Raw genomic sequence first — 20,736 nt, 5'->3', positions numbered from 1 at the left:
GGCGTTTGTTTACCTCCACATTCCCCACGGGGTGTACACGCCGTAGCCCGCCATACACGCCGCTTTTGCTGTTGTTTGAATGGATGCGGAAGTGGCGCAAGTCTCGCTCTCGTCGAGATACCTCGAGATTACTGTGACTCGTCGAGTGCCTTGAGCGTAGACACTCTTGCCGTCGCGGGTCGCCGTTTCAGGCAATGTGAGCGGGCGCCCGGCAGTGGGAACGGGCCTTAACTTTGTTTGCCGCACGGCGGCCATCGCTTTGTCCACTCCTCAGGAAACGCGTCGGGACGCGCGAGAATGCTTATCTTAAAGCGCCACTACGGACTAAATCTCGTGTCTTCAAAATGATACCAAAGTTATGTTACTGAAATCTTCTTGTCTCACTTTACATTCCTGAAAAATATTTTGGCTCTACGTGACGCGAAAGCTAGAGAATTTTTTTTAGAACTGTGACGTCATGTTAGGCTACGACGGAGCGCCCGGCTTTCATCCGGCAACGTTGTTGCCCTTCGCGTCTTCCGGGGGGCTCACTTTTTGCACTCCGTTAGCGGAGCCCCACGTGACATATCGTCCGACCGCTCCGACCTTCGAGAAAACAGAAGGAGGGAGAAGACATCTCTCCCATATTCCCCACTTTCGATCAGCGTCACGTGACTTATCCACCACGTGACCCTCCCAGGACGCCGGTGCCGTTGCTAGGCGACGAGTGCCCTCTCCAGAACGTGACATCATTGCAATTTGTGGGCTTATGATTACGTCACCCGTTCCTCGCGTCATCGAAACTTGTGAAGGCTCAGCAGATCTTGAAAAATCGACAGAAATCCACAGCGTTGGTAAGCAGGATTGAAATTTCGCGTTTAGAGTCCTTGAGGCACCTTCTTTTCATGGGCTTAATAAAATAAACACTGTTTTCCGAGTCCGAAGTGGCAAATGCAAAAACAACTTGCCCTCAAATGAAAGTCCGTGTTTCAATTATGTTCACAGAGAGCTACCGTTTAGAAGAAAAACGCAATGAAAACAGAGCCGTCTTTTGCGGCAACGAATGGTATCCCCTGGAGGCAAAGATTGGCGGCATCCAATGAGGCAGCAGGAGAAGCACGCGCATACCTATCGTGGGCAAGTGGATTTGGAACGGGTCCGATAGTCGGGCGATGCGCACTGCTACGTTTTTCAATACCAATCCACTGAAATGTAGCGCACAACAGTTCTCACGAATGTTCCACTGATAACATTTATCTTCACGTCCTTCGGACAGCGACGCCAGGCCGCTTCGCAACGCGCACTATATGTTTTTCGCCGGGACTGCTCCATGGCGTGGCACGCGCGTGTACGCGCAGTATGGACTAAAAACACCGATGCACGAGCTGAAACGATATTCACTGCTTAGCGCCGAAGCAAGAAAGAGTCCGGTATAATTTCGATTGTAGATCCGTAACGGAATCGAAGTTTTGAATTCTGATAACATGTACGAAATTAACATAGCGTGTAACGTAATTTGAAGTTAACTTGTTTTTGCATTTTAGTGCCCCTTTAATAAAGGTTCCCGACGTTTTCAGGACGCGCGCGCGCTCTGCGTGAGTGTGACCTAGCAAAAAAAACAAGTTTTTCAACGCGCGCGAGGGTTGTACGCCGAAATTTGTCGACTACAGATATCTGCGCGCGTCTGGTCGCGTGTTCCGACAAGTAGACAGAACGATGGCCGCCGTGCGGCAGACAAGGTTGCGTATGAGTAGCTCGCATAAATTTTTGGGACATCATCCGCCACACTAAATTTACTTGTACATTTTAATAATGTCTGGAATGAATGAGCGCAGAAACCACAGGAAAGGAGAGCATCGGCACGTTCTAACAGACGTTCGTGGTCGACGAATGTAATAACAGTGGCGCGCGTCACTCGCTCCGTAGGCGTCCCATGCGTTTCGGGTGTTCGCCTCGCGGGCGTTTGTTCGCCGCGTGTACAAGGTCATGGCGTGCGCGCGACGTTTTAACGCTGGGAAAACGTCCCATGCGTTTCGGGATTTAGCCCACAGACTCCGGCGTGTACTCTCCGCGCGCGTTGGAAAGCCTGTTTTTCCGAGGTCACAGTCACACGCACGCCGAGCGCGCGCGTCGTGAACCGCCGGAAAAACGCTCCAGGCGTTTCAGCTAAGCGAGATGTTCGATCGAAAGAGGCGAATTGTGCAGACCACAAACCTCCGTAATGATTCTCCAAAGGACCCCCTCTCAAAGGGCGTGCTAGTCGTAATTTTTCTCAATCCAAGCTTTCTACACGTCTGTTGCAATCGGAATGCTTTATACTCTGTTGATACGACATACTAACTCAGTCTCGCACGTCATTATCTTCCTTTGTTTTGCTTCTAGCCGTGAACTAATAAAGGCCGGTTCCTTGGCTGGAAAATTGCGCCTATGACATTAGTCGCCTGCAGCTGCCCATTAAAGTTGTGCCAAGGGACCCGCTAATCCTTCGTGAAACCTAAACAGAGTCTTCCCTTGACGATAATGGTGTCCTGCTGCCTTCCTAATGCCCTCCCTTCTCGTAGCTTCGCAGCGAAGAGTGTGAAAATCAAGTGGTCTTATTTTGGGATTGCGGAGAAATTTGCGACGTCGACGGAACGATAGAGGGTGGGATCAAAGGGCTACAAGATGCTCCTTTATTCCGAAGAAATTAGGTTCTTGTCGGCGAGGAGAAGCTATAACTGGATTCAGACTTCAGGAAAAAAGAACTGGAGAAGCGCGTTAGCAAGCACGAGGGATATGTCAAGAAGACGAAGCAATACGTAGAGCCTTGTTTGAAAGCGTTGAGCCCCCCGATTTGTATTATCGTCACTTGGGGTAAAGCCCGAAAAATCCCGAAGACGATCTTGCCAAAGTGCAGATTCAGCCACTAACGCTGTAGAACGCTAAACGCTGCGGATTTAGCGTAGCCGGCTCGCATCTCGTGTTCATCTGAGCTACGAACAGGGCTATTTATTATTAATGGTTTTGCCCTATTTTACGGCTTCTGAAATAAACCCCAATTGCTGCTCCCGATGTAAAAAAAAAAGAAAGATGAAATTCGAACACACGAGGTTCTAGCAATATGTTATGTGACTGGATCAAATCTGTTTTCTTTTTCTTTTCTCTCTCTGTTTTTTTTTTTTTTTTTTTTTCTTTTAGAGCGCGGTCAACGACTCAGAGCATACAGGTCCAGTTAAGCGGGAGAAATGCGAATAAATTGTTCCTGCGACAGCTGGTGCTCTTTCCCATGTAGGGATAAGGCCGGTGTAGCGGACTCGTGTAATGCTCCTGAAACCCTCGTAATAAGCTCGAGTGGATGTCATTTACCTGTCATACGCTGTAGTGCATCAGTAATGAGAGGGCTAGCATGGAGTAACGTTGGGAGTGTGCTTATAGCGTAAACCCGGGGGCTAATGTTGTTATTGATATTCCCTTATTTAGCGTGTGCGCTGGAAGAGGTATAGACTCTTCGTAATTATTCTTCCTACAGGTTTCTTCTCTCTCTCTCTCATTTTCTTTTCTTTTCTTCTTTTTGGGGGTTGCGAGAAAGACGCGTGAAGTCGCTGTGTCATCCAGCACTTTGATCTCCGAGAAGGCTTCCGGTATGCTTCGGGGCTCTAGGACGACGTTTCACGACAAACGGGACTGGCGATGTACAGTTGTTTAATTTGGCAAAATGAAATTTCACTCGTTTATGAGTATGGAATACGGATCGGCCTTTGTTTTTAGTGCACTGGAGATAGCCGACACCTGTCGGCGTACGAAGCGGTAGCAGAGGTCATTCCCAGAAAATAGATACTACAAATACGAATATCGCGATTATGAGCGAAAAAAGGCCGCCCATCTCCTTCTTTTGTATTCTCCATCCGTAAGGTAAGGTAACGATGCGTTTTTTTTTCTTTTTTTTCTTTTTGCAACTAAAAAAATTAGTAAGATAAAATCTTCTTCGTTCTTTGCATTTGTTAAGAGACGTTCGGCTAGAGCATAGCTAGAGCAGGCTGGCACGGCGACACTGGCGCAGACTTTCATCCCTGGTAGCGGGCGGAGGAAAAGATTTCCAGTATATTCTCCAAACGTAGATGACGACGTTGGCGATTTCACGCACGTCGCTTGAATTCTGTCTTGTGTTCGGCCTCCCTCAATGAATATGAGCAACGCCTGATGAAATAACTGCAGAAAACTGCGAAATAACTGAAATAAATGCTGGAAATAACTTACTTACCCTTGCCACAACAGCTGGCACTGGTGGCGCCCTCTGAGCAGCCGAACCAGCCATGTTCCGGTTTGTACTGTGCGTTCCTTACCTACCAGGTCTTGGTTTCAGCGCTGTAGCGTGCGTGCCCTGTTTTGCATAATGTCGCCATCCTCGCGGCATTCGACACTCCACTGCACTCCAATCCACTCCACATTCTGAAGCTAAGCAGCACACGATGAACACGATCTTGCAACGAAGGAAATTTCCTGCTAGTATAAGTGGAGCTCCACTTCATCCAAGTTAATTGATTCGGTGATTTGACGTTGAGTTAGTGATCGACCCGGAGGAAGTCCGAGTGACTGGATTTTCATTCGAGCGCAACCTTATTTACAACGCTTTCCTATATTAAGCGAAAGTACTTAAAAACCCCTACACAAGTGAGCAATGGTGCCCTATACCTAATGTTTCGAAGCTACTCGACCTCTTTGTAGGCTCTCAGAACGATGGTAGGAACTGTTAATAATCTGATAAGGATTCCTGGATGTTAAAACAGTTAGAATTCTATAGTGATTGTTCTAAGTCTCGCAGGAGCTTTAATTTCTGAACAGTTATTCTCCTGAAGAAGATTTGGTAGCAATTGTGTATCCTCAGCCCCCATGCCGCATGTGTCTTTATAGGTGCGGTTTCACCAACGCTGAAACGTTTGAATCTAGATCAAGGGTCCCTTAACTTGAATTTAACGCTTAACTCTGCTTCACTAAAGGCAGTTATTGTCACTGAAACATTCATCACGTCACGAACTAACGTTTGTAAAAAGAATTGAGTGTTTATACCTCTGTCAGACGGACTAATTTAGTGTCACTTTCAGCGAGTGACACTTGCACTTTGTGTCATTTGTGTGCTGTCACACGACATCATTTAGTGACACTCGGCAGAAAGTGCACTAACGATTTAGTGAGTTCCCCAAACTCACTTCACTTCTCTTCAGCTGACTGAGTGTGTAGACTCGACGGCAGGCTTTGTGGTACAGGTATAAATATTGAGCAAAAGCGAGGGGTCGCGACACCACAATATTAGACAAGTACCCCGTGTAGACGCCTTAAACAAGTATTTTCAACAGCATGTTCATTTTATTTTAGTACAGTGCGACATTGTGCCAAAAAACGTGTAATTACTCGTGTTAACTGCTGTCGGACTCGGCGATCCGGCAGCGGTCATTTTTGTTGTGTCACATGTTTGAGCCCAATTTGTTTAATGTTGGAAGAAGATTTGCATGAGGTGTTTCTAAATCAAGAAAAAACATTATGAGGAAGGTATTGCGGCGCACACCTAAAAATTTTGCCGCCGTTTACTCTCGTATATTGTAATTGACATCATCGCTTCAGTGACACCTACGTAAGCCGTGTAACAAGCACGTATAGTGAAAGTGACATTCGCCTGGTTAAGTGCACATCACGAAAATCACCCTAAATCAGCCCGTGTGACTGTGGTATCAGCTTTACGTTTTAGCAACCCTTGATCTCGGTTCAAGGTTAACCAGCATTGGTGAAGCCCTGCCTATGTAAACTAATCTAATCTAACCAGCCTCCTACTTCTTACACAGCCTACTCACCAGTGGCGGATCCAAAGGGGAGGGAGGGCGAGTTCCCCCAAAAAGTCAGTTTATACATTTGATTTCCCTCTCTCGCCCCCTCGTCCACTACGCGTTTAGACAATGACCTCCCCCCACCCCCTTCCCCAAAGTGAATGTCTGAACCCGCCACTGCTTCTCACACGTTTCATTTCATTTCATTTATTAATCCCAAGGGCCCAGAGGGCATTACATGGGAGAGTGGCAGAGGTGGCAACGAAAACAGCATATTAATACAATAGAAAATAGGCAATAAAAAGTACATAGACTGCAACATATCAGAACATAACTGAACAAGAGAACAAACATGACAGAATAAACGAACGAAAAATGTGCTAATTAATGCAGTAATCGATATGTGACGTAAAGAATGAACATTATAACGAAACAAATGTGGACAATGAACTGCGGAAGCGATCGGGGGGAAGATGAGAGATGACATCGGTGGGGAGGTTATTCCAATCAACGCATGTCTTGGGAAAGAATGAGTTAGAAAATGCCGTCGTTCTGCAGCGGAAACGTGATACCTTGAGATGGTGGTCAATGCGTGAAGAGATGGAGTGAGCTGGTGTGATGTAGGGAAACGAAGGAATGTCAGAATGATAGAGCTTGTGGAAAAGGCAAAGCCTCGAAATGTATCGACGGGTTGATAAAGGTGGTAGGTCCAGGCGAAGCTTTAGCTGGGAAATGCTAGCGGTAGTGGAGTAATTGTTAGTGATAAACCGCGCGGCACGGTTTTGGACCTTTTCCAATTCATTAGATAAGTACGCGACAGAGGGGTCCCAGATAGCAGCAGCATATTCTAACTGTGGTCGAACGAGGGTAAGATAGGAAAGGCGTTTTACTTGGGGGGGAGGCAAGGCGAAGATTCCGTCGTAGATAACCAAGCGTACGGTTCGCCTTTGCGGCAATGGTGGAGACGTGCGTGTTCCAAGAAAGATTAGATTGAAGTACGACACCAAGATATTTGTATGAAGAGTTTGACGGGATGCTAGTATTATTGATGCTGTACGAACATGAAAACTTAGGAATGCGACGACAAAACGTGATGTGACAACACTTGTCGATGTTAAGAGGCATGAGCCATTCCTTGCACCACTGGTCCACCAGGTTGAGATCATCTTGGAGTGTTATTGTGTCTGCCGCGGTTGTGATTTTTCTGTACAAGACGCAGTCGTCGGCGAACAGTCTTATGTTGGAGGAAAGGTGGTCAGGGAGGTCGTTGATGTATATCATAAATAGGAGAGGTCCGAGGACGGAACCTTGCGGGATGCCAGAGACTACGGGGGTAAGTGCGGAACAACAGTCATTGACCTGGACAAACTGAGAACGTGAAGCAAGGAATTGGCGGATCCACGATAGGGTGAGGTCATCAATGTTAAAACGGCGAAGTTTTAGTAACAGACGGTTGTGGGGAACACGGTCGAAGGCTTTTGAAAAATCCAAGAAGATGGTATCGGTTTGATAGCGACTGTCAAGGTTATCGTGGAGGTCATGAACGAACTGAGCTAGTTGGGTTTCGCATGAGTAACCCTTTCGAAAGCCGTGTTGCCGATGGAAAAGAAGATTATGATTAGCTAGGTGGCTGATAATATTAGAGTGAATGATGTGCTCGAGAAGCTTTGAGGGAACACTAGTTAGTGAAATGGGGCGGTAATTGGCAGGGGAACATCGATCACCTTTTTTATGGATAGGGATCACTTTACCTATACGCCAGTCAGAGGGGACTTGGCATTCGCTTAGTGACTGATTAAAGATGACTGATAAGTACGCTGCAGAGGTTGTCCTGGTGCCTTTCAAGACCTTAGCATTAATGTTATCAATTCCAGCAGAATGTTCCAGCAGAACACGTGAACCTCGTCGGAGTTACTCAAGGACACAACGAGGTTTGTAGACATTAGAATAGAGGAGGTGGCCACGACATACTCTATATGACTAAACCGGACCAGTGATAAACAATGAGCACGTGAACATTTGAGCGCGACCTCGTCCTCTGATATCCATCTCCGTCTAATCTGCTCTTTTCTCACTCAAGTCAGTCATCTTTCAGACTTTCACACATAACCCCATCCGCTTCCCGTCTGCCCTTGAATACACGAACTCCCGGACATGTCAACCAAGCCTCTCAACCCACGAGACACCCCGGAGCTGTCCGGATCTGCTGAAACGCTGGACTACACATTGGGCATCGTGTTCATGATCTCCTTCGTCATCTTAGCCGGACTGGGATTTATATTCCGCTGCCGCATCGCTTACCCTTTCGTTCTGCTGTTCTTCCTCTGCGTCGCTGTGGTCGTGTTCTTTATGTGGCTCGCCATCTTTGTGGAGCATAAGATCAAGGAACGCTTGGCAGAGCGCCGTTCCGCCGCTGGTCCTAAGGACGACTCCGACATCGCTCTCACGTCGACGGACTGCGCCCGGATGAAACGCCATGAAAGGACAGAGTCGAGCTATGGGACTGTGTGATATGTGCTGCAGAATGTTGGATTCAGTAGCAATTGGATGTGTCACCAATACCGTGTGCACGGCCCACTACAACGTCGCCGTTGCACATAAATATCTCGTGTTCAATGCTTGTTTTCGCCCATCACACTAATTAGAACTTCCTGTATCGCTGTTAAGTGCAATTTTAAGTCCACTCTTTTGAGTGCAATGGTTCAGCTATACATTATGTAAATTTAATTTCGAAATGAGTGTTAAACGAGCACAGCCGTTCGTACCTCTCTCAATCCACGCTCTTTGTAATGTTACAATTGCCTTTGGTTGTTATTTGAATACTACAGGAAATCTCGCATTCCTAGGACATGTGAGACTTATCACTACCCATGTGCAAAGACACATTATTGGTACGGAACTTCATTATTGATATTTTGAGAGTATCAATGGTAACGAGTAATGTCTTTGGCAACACTGACAAGATATCCCCTGCAGATGATTCTTGGGAATCGATCGAATATCCATATAACCTGATGGAAAGCGACTGTTCTGAGGCTTATCTCAATCCTCCATATCACAGTCGACGCCATCGACTCCAATCCATATAGCCTATTATATCACGTTAATTACCAACTTTGGCCATTGTGTGCCTGCCTGACTGCACACGGTGGCATGTTGCTTGAAGAGGGATTTCAGCGTTTTGAGGGCGAGAGAGTGAGAGAGGGGGGAAAGAGAAAACGAAATGACCGTTATTATTAACGTGTTATCTGTTTCAAACGCGTACGAAATGTTTCCGTCTTCGTGACGCCAACTGTTGATGATGTTTCGAAGTCCCATATAGCATATGGGATTGTCCCTCAAGGGACCTTTGGAGTTACATTGAAATACAAACATAAATAAATAAATAGCATGGTAGTACGTGTTCACTTCCTTTACTGGCTACCCAAGCAGCACAACATCTTGGCCCAATATTGGTCCAATATTGTCAATAGAGGCCGAATATTGGTCCAATATTGGCAATAGAGGTCGAATATTGGTCCAATATTGGCGAAAGAGGCCGAATATTGGTCCGATCTTGGACCAACCTTGGACCAAGATGCATGTTGTGCTGCTTGGGTATAGTCGCTCAAAACGAGAAAAGTCTATAGACGTGACTCCGCTTTAATGCTCTACCCATTAGGTGTGGCCATAATGGGTGACTATATACCTACTTCCCTTGATGTCACCTTGTCCTTGCAATCCACACCGTGTCCGCGTCTTAGGGAATGTGCGAGTAATTTCGAGACTCTTTTAAGTGTCACTTCCGTGGATTCTCTCTCTCTCTCAAACATTTATTTCGTTCTCTATATACACAACCCTGCGTGATTATATAGGCTTTGCGCTTTTGCAGAACGCGCGTTTCTAGGTATATCGGCCGGCCGTCTATGTCTAGGATGAAGTCGGCCAAGAACGCTCGAAGACGTTTGCTATTCTACGTCTAACGTCTAAAAGAAAACGTGATTGGAGAATGACTCTCTCAAGCTCCTTCAAAAATTGTGTACCTTTCTGCTTTCTCTTTCCTGATAACTAGCGTATTGAGTATCAGTGTGAGTGAAAATCAGGCTAACTGGTGATACATGATGAAATTTGACCGAACCCCGAGACAAGGAAAAGTCATTCAGTCATATTTCATTTAGTATCAATGTCTGAGAATTCCTAATATCAACGCATTACATATTAGTATTATAATTCCGATATGTATTATATATTTGTATTAGATACAAATTAGGAATTGTGTAGCCCACCGATGCCCTTTGGTACCACGCTGGTGCCGATTTGGAATAGTATACGTATCCGTGTAATACGACAGTACGGAACGTCTGTGAAGCTCCTCCTTGACAGGTCTTCCTCATCTGCATAGCTAATGTAATTAAGCTCCGTGTTTACTTAGCCTCCACTTCCCTATCTATTAAAAGGGAATGGCAAACAGCGTCTTCAAAGCCGACCGTAATTTGAGGACAAATTTCTTTGGCACACTGACTCACCCTGTTTGATCTAGTTTTCGGTCGGCTGCTCAATACGTCGGAGGCGGCTAGCATCGCAGTCTGTACGCTTTACAGCTTCTCCCAGTAGCGTTACACGTGAAGCTGTTTTCCTGCTATTTTCGGGCCATGCTGAAGGCGATGCACTAGAGAAAACCGATATGGCTGGTGAAATTGATAATGATCTTCGACCGTTCCAATGTGTTACACGCGGGAAAAGCTGACACGCGGGATCCCCTGTTACATTTAAGCCAATTGGCCCAGGAAATTCGTTTTGGAAGGTGAACTTAAATCGAATCGAATCAAACATCGTCAAAGCTCCACAGGTGATCAGGGTGGCTAGACCCGAGGTGGAGGTATTTGTACCACCTCCTTTCCTCAGCTCAATGCTCTCTGGCCATGATTCGTCAAGGGAGATGGCCATTATGCATATCTTCTACTTAATTGCATTGCATTACATTATTCATTGCACGCTAACCACGGTTGGACTAAGTAGCCTATTTTGCGATGGTGTGGGGCAAGCACCCTGGGCGTACCGAGAGGGTGCAAGGGGGGTCGTTGCCCCCCTTGGAGCTTCAAGGTCATTTTTTAATATTGTATTTTAATATTGCCCCCCCCCCCCACACACACACACACGCGCGCGCCTGGAAGCACTGCCCGCTTCAGAAAAAAATCATGGGAACGCCCATGGGGGCAAGCCTCCTGTTCCTGGCATGAAAACGTGAACTTGGCTCTAAAATTCCAGCGCTCAATTTGAAAAAAAAAAAAAGAAAAGAAATATATATATATATATATATATATATATATATATATACATACAAAAGAGGGGGAAAAAGTCATAGGGCTATGTATAGCAGCTTATATCGCTTCATGTGTTCAGGAACACATTCGAGTCGAAACTTCACTGCGTGTCAAAAAATATATATATCCGCAGTTACCCGGGGCAGCTTATCCCCACTCAAATATAAGGCTGGCTGACTCACCTTACATGTAGTACACCTAATTAGTAACACATAACAATAGTTAGAGAATACACAATTAACTAGAACATTAATTTTTCGTCTAATTGCCAAAGGCTTCTTTTGCCAAGAGGGGGCGCTGGCAACACAGTAAGCGACGAAGACGAATCGGCAAAGACGAAGAGTCAAACCGTTCATGAATGCCATGGCGGTGCCCACAGCTCGAGGTGACTTTTATACGTGGCTCCGGCAAACCAGTGCCGCAAGAGCCCATTCCCTGTTTCTGTTTGTGGTCCTGGTAACATGCGTCGCTGGTTTTACGTTGCTGGACACCCACGATCACGGTAAAAGCAGTAAGTGCCTCGTTTATTGCGTCCCGAGGTACCATCTTACACTGACCCATCTTGCAGGTCCCCAAAATGGAGACAGGATGCTTCCCCGCCAGGCAATGGAAAGTCTGCAGTGGAAAGCGCGTACCACGGGGGAGCGCTCCGGGGACGGCTTCGCTGTTATCTTCAGTCAGTACACCGTTAAAACGCGCAAAGTGGCCGTACCGGAGCCTAAGCCTCATTTTGAAACTCTGAACGCGCCCTTCGGTCGTGGAATGTTGTTCGCCCAAGAGAGAACCCCTGGCGATGTCGCCCTTCCTCAACTCGCCCCTGTCGCTGTCGTCAAAATGAGCCGCAAGCAAATTTCCAATGACGTCAACAGAGACTCTAACAATCTGTTCAACAGATCATCTCGCCCCTTCAGAACAGTCGCTTTCAGTCCCATTTCAACTCTCTTTCGACATCTGGTCATCTCTCGGCTGAAGAATGGAACAGCTAAAGGACGATTAGGGTTTGATTCCATGGGTAACGCTTTCGGCTCTAGTGGTTTCCAGGAGATAGCGTCAGTTGCACCGCGAAACAGGGACAAATTTTCCCCTTTCCCGTACTTTGATCAGGATCGCAGCAAGAGCTCGAAGAATCCCCTCGTACCAGAGGCACCGGTCAATCTTGGCAGAAGCGAACGCTTCATCCCATCCGGGAATCATCCTATCATGCTTTTACTTAGCATGCTGAACGCTTCTCCAAGAGGACGTCCTGCCTTTGCAAGTATCGACAACCAAAGGTCCTGGGGACGCATTGGTGGCCGCAGCTTGCCTTTCGGCCTCTCAGCTTCAAGGGACCTGAAGCGACCAGTCGATGTCGAAACATCATACAACATCAACGTGCTGACGATTGAGAGTTTCTCACAAGGCCACGAAAAATCTCGTTTCTGGCATTTTCACTCGGACGAACTTTTCTTCGAGCTGGTGGTGTTGATAGCAGTATTTTGCGCAGTGCTTTCGTGCTTGGTTGCATTTCATTCTCGCAGGAGAAAGTGTGTTCCAGCTTTATTCCCACTGGCTAGTGTGTAGGCAGTAATATGGTAACGGTACCGGTTTGATACCAATATGACGTGTAGGCTGGGGAAAATTAAAGCGTTCTGAAAGATGTACATCGTGAAATGTATTGCAAGTAAATATATGGTACTACTCATACAGTAACTCGAACGGTAACGGTGACACCTGGTAGTGAACGGTGACAGCAGAAATCGAAGAATGAAAACTTTTCGTAAAGGAAAAAAAAGTCTCAAATACCACAGCAAGCACAGGGAAAAACCAGAATTATGTCCCTAATACACAGGAGACAGAGAAAGCGCACTCCTGAGTCGAACACGCGCGGGAGACGAAAGCGACATCGTCAATAGGTTATGTTGGAAACCAGAAACTGAGGTTTTCCCTGGGTTTTCCAAAGACTTTCCAGACGGTTGTCCGCACAGTTTCCCCTGAAGTCGCCCCAGGACGCACCCTGGCCCCCACTTATTCCTGCTGACCTCTCTCCATCTGTCTACACCTGTACGCCGCTCATAGCCACCGTTGCTTCGCGGCGCTAACACGAAATTTAAAAAAAAAAACTGAAACCGAAAACGAAACAACAACGCCAGAATCCACAGAATGGCGGACGCAGCGCCATCTGGTAAAGTCGGGATAAGCTCAAGAAGAAGAAGAAAACTGAAAACTCCTGAGGATACTATCTGAACTAGTGCCAAATACTGTTGCTGCATTTTATTTTATTTTTCTCTGCACCTATGACTCCGCTTGGGAGTCTGCCCTACATCAAAAGGGTTTAGGTGCTCTCTAATCACTACTCTACTCTAACTCTATGCCTCTACTGACTCTACTCTAACAGATCTCAAAAAAAAAAAAAGAAAGAAAAGAAAACGCTACGAGTTCGACGGGTACAGCCCAAGGGGGTGCGTGCAACCATTTGCCTTGGGCTTCAGCGTTGATTTCTGTGACGCTCACATCGAAAGTGAAACCGAAACTAAATTTGGCTGCATTTATTTTTTTCTGTTTTGTTACTCTTGAGTTGTTTTGAACATTGCCCGACCGGCACGGCCAACGCCTGACCGTTGTGTGTAAACTGTACACGTAGCCCGCGTACCGATGCGATGCTACAACGATGGTTATCAATGCATGTCGTAGTAGGTGATAAGGCAGAAACCATGCCTTCGGAGATTGTGTGTTTCGGAGTGAAGTTTTTGTAGTCGCTCCGAACATGGCGCAGCAAATGGAATCTGGGCGAAAGTACTGGCGGCATGGCCACGGTCGTGAATCGGAGATTCTTGAACTTGAAAGGGTGAGCTCTTGTTATTCAGTTTATGGTAGTGCTTTACTTGATGTTTGAGCGCCTGGTAACGAAAGTGAGGCCTGCAAAAATAGCGCACAGTCAGATTGCATATAACAAATAGCTCATGTAAACACATAGGACAACTGTAGCGTAACATGATTGTAGACGTTTGAGACAGCTGAAAGAGGTGCCAGTAAAAGGGTTTAGGGAAAGACAAATACGTCAACGTCATGGCCATAGAAAAGTTTTTGGGTGGTAGCCGGTTTGAGGCAGCCGCAGCGGCCGCATCTTACCGAACCAAACGACAAACTTCTGAGCAATGTCGATATGAAAAACATAATGTGACACCAACGTACGTGCCTGTTGATTCATAGTTCATTCAAGTTGATTGATAATAACGAACCATCACAACTGGAAAAGGCGTGCAATTTCGCACACGAAATGAAAATGAAATTTGTTGGTGAGCTACTAATTGTATAATGTTGTCAGACACTTGTTCAGACTTGCATCATAGTAGTAGAATAGTAGATGAGGGCATGTTTCGTTTTGACTGAAAACAACCGGCGTCCTGCAAAATTTCGCTGTATTCATAAGTCGTCTTCAACTTGGTTCTTCATTGATATTGTACTGTTTATCTGTTTTTCAGCAATGGAAACCCATCTTTGACAAGGTATGAGAGCATCTGGAAGCATATTGAACTACAGCCCTGCACAGCAGAAAAAGAGAAACTGAGAACAAAAACAAACACACACACACACACACACAAAAGAAACAAAAACAAAACAAAGGGGCACAAATTAGCAGCGTGTCTAATATATTCTTAATGCATGCAATACCATTAACAGACACATTTTATTCCTCAGTATGATGCAGATGGAGATGGCCAGATACCGCTGGAAGATATCCATGCACTCTTACACCAGGGGAACACTGACCTGGCACAGGACGTTCCAAAAGGCGTACTTGACGAAATCGTTGAGAGGGCAGACTGGGACAACAATGGGATGCTTTCTTATCAAGAATTCAAAAGCATGGTAAGGTTTGTATTCTGTTGAGTTTAGCATGTTGGTGGCATGAACAATTCGTGGGTGTGGTCTTGTTTCCTTCATTAGAGCTCGTTATTTGAGCAGAGTTTTACTTTTCACTGTTTTACAGGTGAATGCACATGACCTCGGTGAGCATAGGCCTCGGTTTCATGCCTTGGTGCGATATGCAGCGCGTGCTGTGGTACCCACGCGGCAACGGGCCACTGTTGTCCGCAGGTACATGGATGAATACAGCTGCATGCCTCCACCTATATTTGTGATGCTAGTCAGCCTTATTGAGGTAGGGATTACTACTACTTTTCTTTTTTGCTATCGCATGCTCTACAGTAATGAGATGTTGTTTTTTCTAGAATGTGAACTTGAGTAAGTATATGTCGATGATTTTTTATTTTTTTTTTATGTACCAAAAGGTGGGGCAACAATGCCTCACTTTTCCCCAGCACTCTCAGCACAATCCCTCACTAATACTCTATGATCTATACCATAATCGTGTCTCAAGTTGAGCTGTTGATTGATTGATTGTTTGACTGTTACCACTATTTGCGAGAAGGATCAATGAAGTCCTCCCCAGGCACACGGGGAAAGATTTAGACTGCAGAGCTGTGCGGAAATTTGACCTCCTCTTACCTAGCATATATTATTAGTCACACGGGAGTTGTAAGTTCGTGTGATTTTCAAAGTAGATGTCTAATGATGAATTTACATTCTGGAACCGCAATGTATACAAGGTTTCCTAGGGACTGGGCCACCTCGTACATTTTGCAAAGAGTCATGCACTATATTTTTGCAAATGATGTATTTTAAGAAAGTAAATTTAACAGGGACAGTAGTAAATGACGTCCAAGGACTCGGGAAAGTGTTCAATTTTTCCTTGACTACTGCTGTACTGCTTTACTACTGCTTAGTATGTCCGAAGTGAAGTGGGACTAGATCACAACCTTCCCCAAACTGAATATTCATGCATAAGCATGTGGCTTCTGATGCAGGTTATTGTCTTTGTCTACTACTGCATCGTCCTGAATGAGCTCACAGCTACTGGCCCTGCGCCTACGGAAAGCCCACTAATTTATAACCCAAAGCGGCGAAAGGAGGCATGGCGCTTCTTGACATACATGCTCATTCATGTAGGGTAGGTGATTCCACTGCTGCATAACTTAGAAGCCACATGTAAGAGAGAACTGATGTTCTGAGGCTGGAACAACATAGAAGGGACAATCACATACAAGGCCTGAAGTTGCCTAAGGAATTATATGTTCCATGTTCTTCTATGTTGTTCCATCCTCAGAACATCAGTTCTCTCATGTTCAACATTTGCCGCTTGCGTCGATCCCTGTCGTATGAATGTGTGTATGAGTGTGCAAAAAATGTAAGAGTGAAAGGAGGATGAGTGAGAGAGAGAGTGACTGGTTTGTCCCTTCAGATGACGCACCCTGGAAGTCGCTGAGAAGGCGTGTTAGCTTAGCTCAATTGGTAGAGCCCTGGACCGGTAATCCAGAAGATGTGGGTTCGAGTCCTACAGCTGGCTAACCTTTTCAGTGGCTTTCATCTTTCAAGCCACACGTAGCACTTGGAAGGATTAGCGTGCGAAATGCTGGACACAAGAGCTGAGGAAGACATGCACAGCTCAGACCCGTGTATAGTGTAATATAATGGCCGGTGTTTCCTGTGCTAATCCTTCCAAAGCCAATGGTGCATTTCCTTGCAGGATCATAAATCGACCTCTGGTGTATTTATTTACCTATCTATTTATTTATTTATATATTTTTATTATTGTTTATTTATTTATTTATTTTTTCATCTTTGCTATAATGTGCATTACTCTGCTTTTCAGAGGCTATCACATGTTCTTCAATCTCATTATTCAGCTGATCTTGGGTATACCATTGGAAATGGTGCATAAGTGGTGGAGAATATTAATAGTTTACATATTAGGAGTTATTGCAGGTGAGCAACTGCATTATACTTCGAGGGGACCATTGATCTTAATTTGTTCCAGTACGATTATGGGCTTTCCTCAATTTTTGCAATAGGTTCCCTCGGCTCATCCATTTCGGACCCCGGTGTTTTTCTTGCTGGCGCATCAGGTGGAGTGTATTCCTTACTAGCCGCCCATCTTGCAACGGTCATCCTTGTAAGTTGCTAGGTGGTTTCCTATACAGTGTAGATTGCTGCATATACTATTCGAATGCTTGCTAATGCAAATCTCTTTCATGAGAAGGGCCACACCTGTATCAAATTCGGCATATTTCTTTATTGAGCATGAATGCCTACAGGAAGCACGCATGAAAAAGGCGTTATTTCCCTTAGTTTGAGGAAGCACAGCGAGGCGGGTGACACAACGAACTGTGTTGTAATGTGTGATGTCACCTCCCCGTCGATAATCCAAAACTACAAAGTTTTGCAGGTTCGTTTGAAAATTTGATGGAAGCATGTAGGTAGGTTCCACTGACAGGATTTACCGGGTTTTCCAGCAAGGTTCATTTGTATTAGTCGTAATAAATTAATGATGAATAAAATGATGAATTTCAGTCTTTTAAGTCCCATAGTGGCACTTTAAGAGCTTTTGCCCGCTTATTGCATTTGCGAAGGTACCCTCATATGTTTTCGTATCTTCCCAATGCTTTCAGAACTTTAAGGAAATGGACTTTGGATGGCTTCGTCTAGTCAGTCTCCTCATCTTTGCAGCAACTGACATAGGGGTTGCCGTGTACGGCCGTTACTATGAAGAGCAAGAGCAAAACCGTGTGAGCTACGCAGCTCACCTTGCCGGCGCTCTTGCAGGTCTCATGGTTGGAATCATGTTTCTCCGTAACCTTGTCGTGCACAAGTGGGAGGTTGTGCTTGGCAGGGTTCTCTTTGCTGTTTTTCTTGTCCTTATGATCGCTGCTGTTCTTTTCAATGCGTTCTACCCAGAGTATTTCCCTCCACCTGTAGTATGAACTTCAGTATACTGGGTGCTACTGGTGTAACTTCATTTTGATGAGGAGCACCGTTCAATTCTGATTTCTACCGACTTGTTGCACTGGAAAAATTCGTACTGTAATACTCATTACCATTATCATACTTGTTGTGCCTTATCCTTAAAAGAATGCCTATCCTTCAGCATGTGCAGCATTCATTTTTCGCTTATTTATTGGGATCTTACACTTAGAAAACAGAGGTGACTGAATCATTAAAGCACATTTTGCTAGGCGTCTGTGGTTTTTATACTGACTGTCATGGGTACAGCTAGTCCACTAATAACCCTGGTGTGTAGACACTGGGGTGAGGATATCTAAGGCTAACAATGGGACAGTGGCTGCATTTTTGCTATACAGGGTGTCCACGCTAACTAAAGACACACTTTTTATATTTGGAGAAATGATTTTTTCACAGTTATAAGGGATGACAATATGTTTCACAAGCCACGCCTGCAAGGGAACCAGCAACCTCCTAGGTCGATCTATTAATTAGGTTTCGCTAATTATTGGGGAGCATAAATGCAAAATCGGTTTACGTCGGTGCGCTGCTGCTGCTGCCATTTTCAAAAGAATGCTTGAGACCATTATAGCGTGAGGAAATGGCCCCGAAATTTCAGTTTCAATTTACTTATTTTTGAGGTGCTTGTGAACAGCCAGTATGGTTCTGGGTAACAGTGCACACTTAATCACTAAAAGCAATGAAAACAAAAAAAAGATGCCATAGAAAAAAAGAAAAGGCGAACAATAATATTCAATATACGCAGCATACACAGTAGATAGAGGCATACAAAAATGAGTAGCAACAAGAGCAAACAATAGTAATCATGAAACAACGGCAATGTGATGGTAATTCTTGTCGCGCAGCTTCAAGCATGCTTTTTGCCCTTTCCCTTAACCCCGCAGGAGAAACAATGCTGCAGCGCCGCAACCCTTGCGCTTAAAGGAAAGGGCTAAAAGCGTGCAACAAGAATCACCATCACATTGTTGTTATTTCGGGACAGTTTCCTCGCGATATACTGGTCTCGGGCGTTCTTTTGAAAACGGCATCGGCGCACTGATGTAAACTGATTTTGCATTTGCGCCGAGCTTCTATCTCCAGTAATTAAAAAGTGATTTAATGGAACCTAATTAATACATCGACTTAGGAGGTTGCTGCTGCACTCATGAGGTGTGGCTTTTGGCGTAGAACATATTGTCATCGCTGATGACAGCGAAAAAATGATTTCTCCAAATATGAAAAAATCCGTCTATAGTTAGTGTAGACACCGTGTATATGTGGATGTTTAAGGCCTTTTTTTTTCTCCTTTTCACAGTTTTACGTATAGGCTTTTTTTTGTGGGGTGGACAATATTACTGATTTTTTAAATAACGTGTTGTCTGCAGTGCTCTGGGCATGGTTTTTGACTGTTGTGGTAAAGTCAGTACAGAACCAGGAACTCGGACCACATCAAAACCTTAAGGTCTGAATCTGGAGCGACGTATGTTGTAGAGCTTGAAATCGAAACCAAATGAATGTTTGCTCCTAGTCAATGCATCGGTCCAAAAGAGTGCTTCGTGTTGTAAAAGAACAGCAGAGCTCTCGATTTTTGCTGCATAGCGAATAGCAATAGCCTGGCTTGATTGTATGGCATGGTTGTATTTTTGTATGCGCATAAAGCTGCCTTCGGACACACTGTTCATAATAAATATGGGAAGCTGAGTGAACTTCTACATGTGTGGTTCCTCCATTTCTTGCAATCCAAAGCATGTAGGGAGTCCTTTCACACACATCTAAGATGCACAAAAGGACGGTGCTCAAATCCATTGTGAGTGTATGTCATAAGATGATCACATTAATCCAAACTTTAAAGCAATGAGTATAGGTGTATAGAAAATCTGACCTTCAAACACAAAACTAATGTCTGTCGTGAACAGGTCCTGCTTCTGCAAACTGAGTAAATTATGAGAGAACTGATGTTCTGAGGCCGGAACAACATAGAAGGGGCAATCACATACAATACATACACACACATCCCTTCAGATGACGCACCCTGGAAGTCGCTGAGAAGGCGTGTTAGCTTAGCTCAATTGGTAGAGCCCTGGACCGGTAATCCAGAAGATGTGGGTTCGAGTCCTACAGCTGCCTAACCTTTTCAGTGACTTTCATCTTTCATGAGTAGATTATTCAGTGTTTGATAGTGCTCTACAGTCCTCAGCAACACTGCATAAAGCACTGCCGAAGCTATTGAGGACACCACTAAGGTGTTTCCTCAACGTTCGTGCAAGCAGGCCCAAGTTCGTTGTTCACCCACTTGCAATGAGCGTCTGTTGTGCTAGGAGCAGGGGCGGATCCAGGATTTTTTCTGAGGGGGGATCCAGCCATGAACAGTATGCTAGACACGCGATCTAGGGTCAATCAAACACTATGTGAAATTGAGGAGGGAGTCAGGACCTCTGGACCCCCTCTAGGTCCGTCCCTGGATAGGAGCAGACACCGATGAGCACAGGTGTGCATTGTCTGAGGGTGAGGATGTCCGCCTCACCTCGACAGTGTTCAAGTGAGGTGAGCAAAATGATTGAGGTAAGGTGATAGATATTTTCAAGAAAAATATTGAGGAAATGAGTCGCCCCAGAAACAATTGTGAGGGTTCTGGTGATTACTGGTCAGGTGTGCGTATTACAGCACATTGGCACATGCATCACATGTGCAAGAAATGCAGGGACGGGTCGTGCAAAAAAAAAAAAAGGGAGGTGTGGGGGGGGTGATTAGTAGCATAGCCAGGGAAACATTTCGGGAGGGGTTCTGTGGGGACTTACATATGGGGAGGAGTATTTCAGCCTCGTTTCCCTTTTCCA

General features: G+C 45.3%; 2 protein-coding genes across 2 annotated transcripts; both read left to right on the top strand.

The window, feature by feature from the left end:
- The first annotated feature begins 11,390 nt into the window (after positions 1-11,390).
- On the top strand, positions 11,391-12,720 carry LOC135370324 (uncharacterized). Its single transcript, XM_064604041.1, has 2 exons — positions 11,391-11,591; positions 11,649-12,720. The coding sequence occupies exons 1-2, from the start codon at positions 11,435-11,437 to the stop codon at positions 12,638-12,640; spliced, it is 1,149 nt and encodes a 382-aa protein (XP_064460111.1). The 5' UTR covers positions 11,391-11,434; the 3' UTR covers positions 12,641-12,720.
- An 898-nt stretch (positions 12,721-13,618) lies between these two features.
- Positions 13,619-19,600, top strand: LOC135371079 (rhomboid-related protein 2-like). Its single transcript, XM_064605067.1, has 8 exons — positions 13,619-13,904; positions 14,542-14,565; positions 14,759-14,929; positions 15,051-15,221; positions 15,928-16,070; positions 16,773-16,885; positions 16,972-17,072; positions 17,569-19,600. Exons 1-8 carry the CDS (start codon positions 13,824-13,826, stop codon positions 17,878-17,880), a joined length of 1,116 nt encoding a protein of 371 aa, XP_064461137.1. The 5' UTR covers positions 13,619-13,823; the 3' UTR covers positions 17,881-19,600.
- The last annotated feature ends 1,136 nt before the right edge of the window (positions 19,601-20,736 follow it).

The sequence above is a fragment of the Ornithodoros turicata genome, chromosome 10 (genome assembly GCF_037126465.1).
Source record: "Ornithodoros turicata isolate Travis chromosome 10, ASM3712646v1, whole genome shotgun sequence".
Classification (NCBI taxonomy): domain Eukaryota; kingdom Metazoa; phylum Arthropoda; class Arachnida; order Ixodida; family Argasidae; genus Ornithodoros; species Ornithodoros turicata.
This window is presented reverse-complemented; position numbering and strand designations above follow the sequence as displayed.

Excerpts from the sequence above, each read along its gene's own strand:
- LOC135370324 (XM_064604041.1), top strand. The coding sequence starts at position 11,435 with ATGAATGCCATGGCGGTGCCCACAGCTCGAGGTGACTTTTATACGTGG. Across the intron at positions 11,592-11,648 it reads CCACGATCACGGTAAAAGCA|GTCCCCAAAATGGAGACAGG; the intron begins GTAAGTGCCTCG and ends CCCATCTTGCAG.
- LOC135371079 (XM_064605067.1), top strand. The coding sequence starts at position 13,824 with ATGGCGCAGCAAATGGAATCTGGGCGAAAGTACTGGCGGCATGGCCAC. Across the intron at positions 13,905-14,541 it reads AGATTCTTGAACTTGAAAGG|CAATGGAAACCCATCTTTGA; the intron begins GTGAGCTCTTGT and ends TCTGTTTTTCAG. Across the intron at positions 14,930-15,050 it reads ATCAAGAATTCAAAAGCATG|GTGAATGCACATGACCTCGG; the intron begins GTAAGGTTTGTA and ends ACTGTTTTACAG.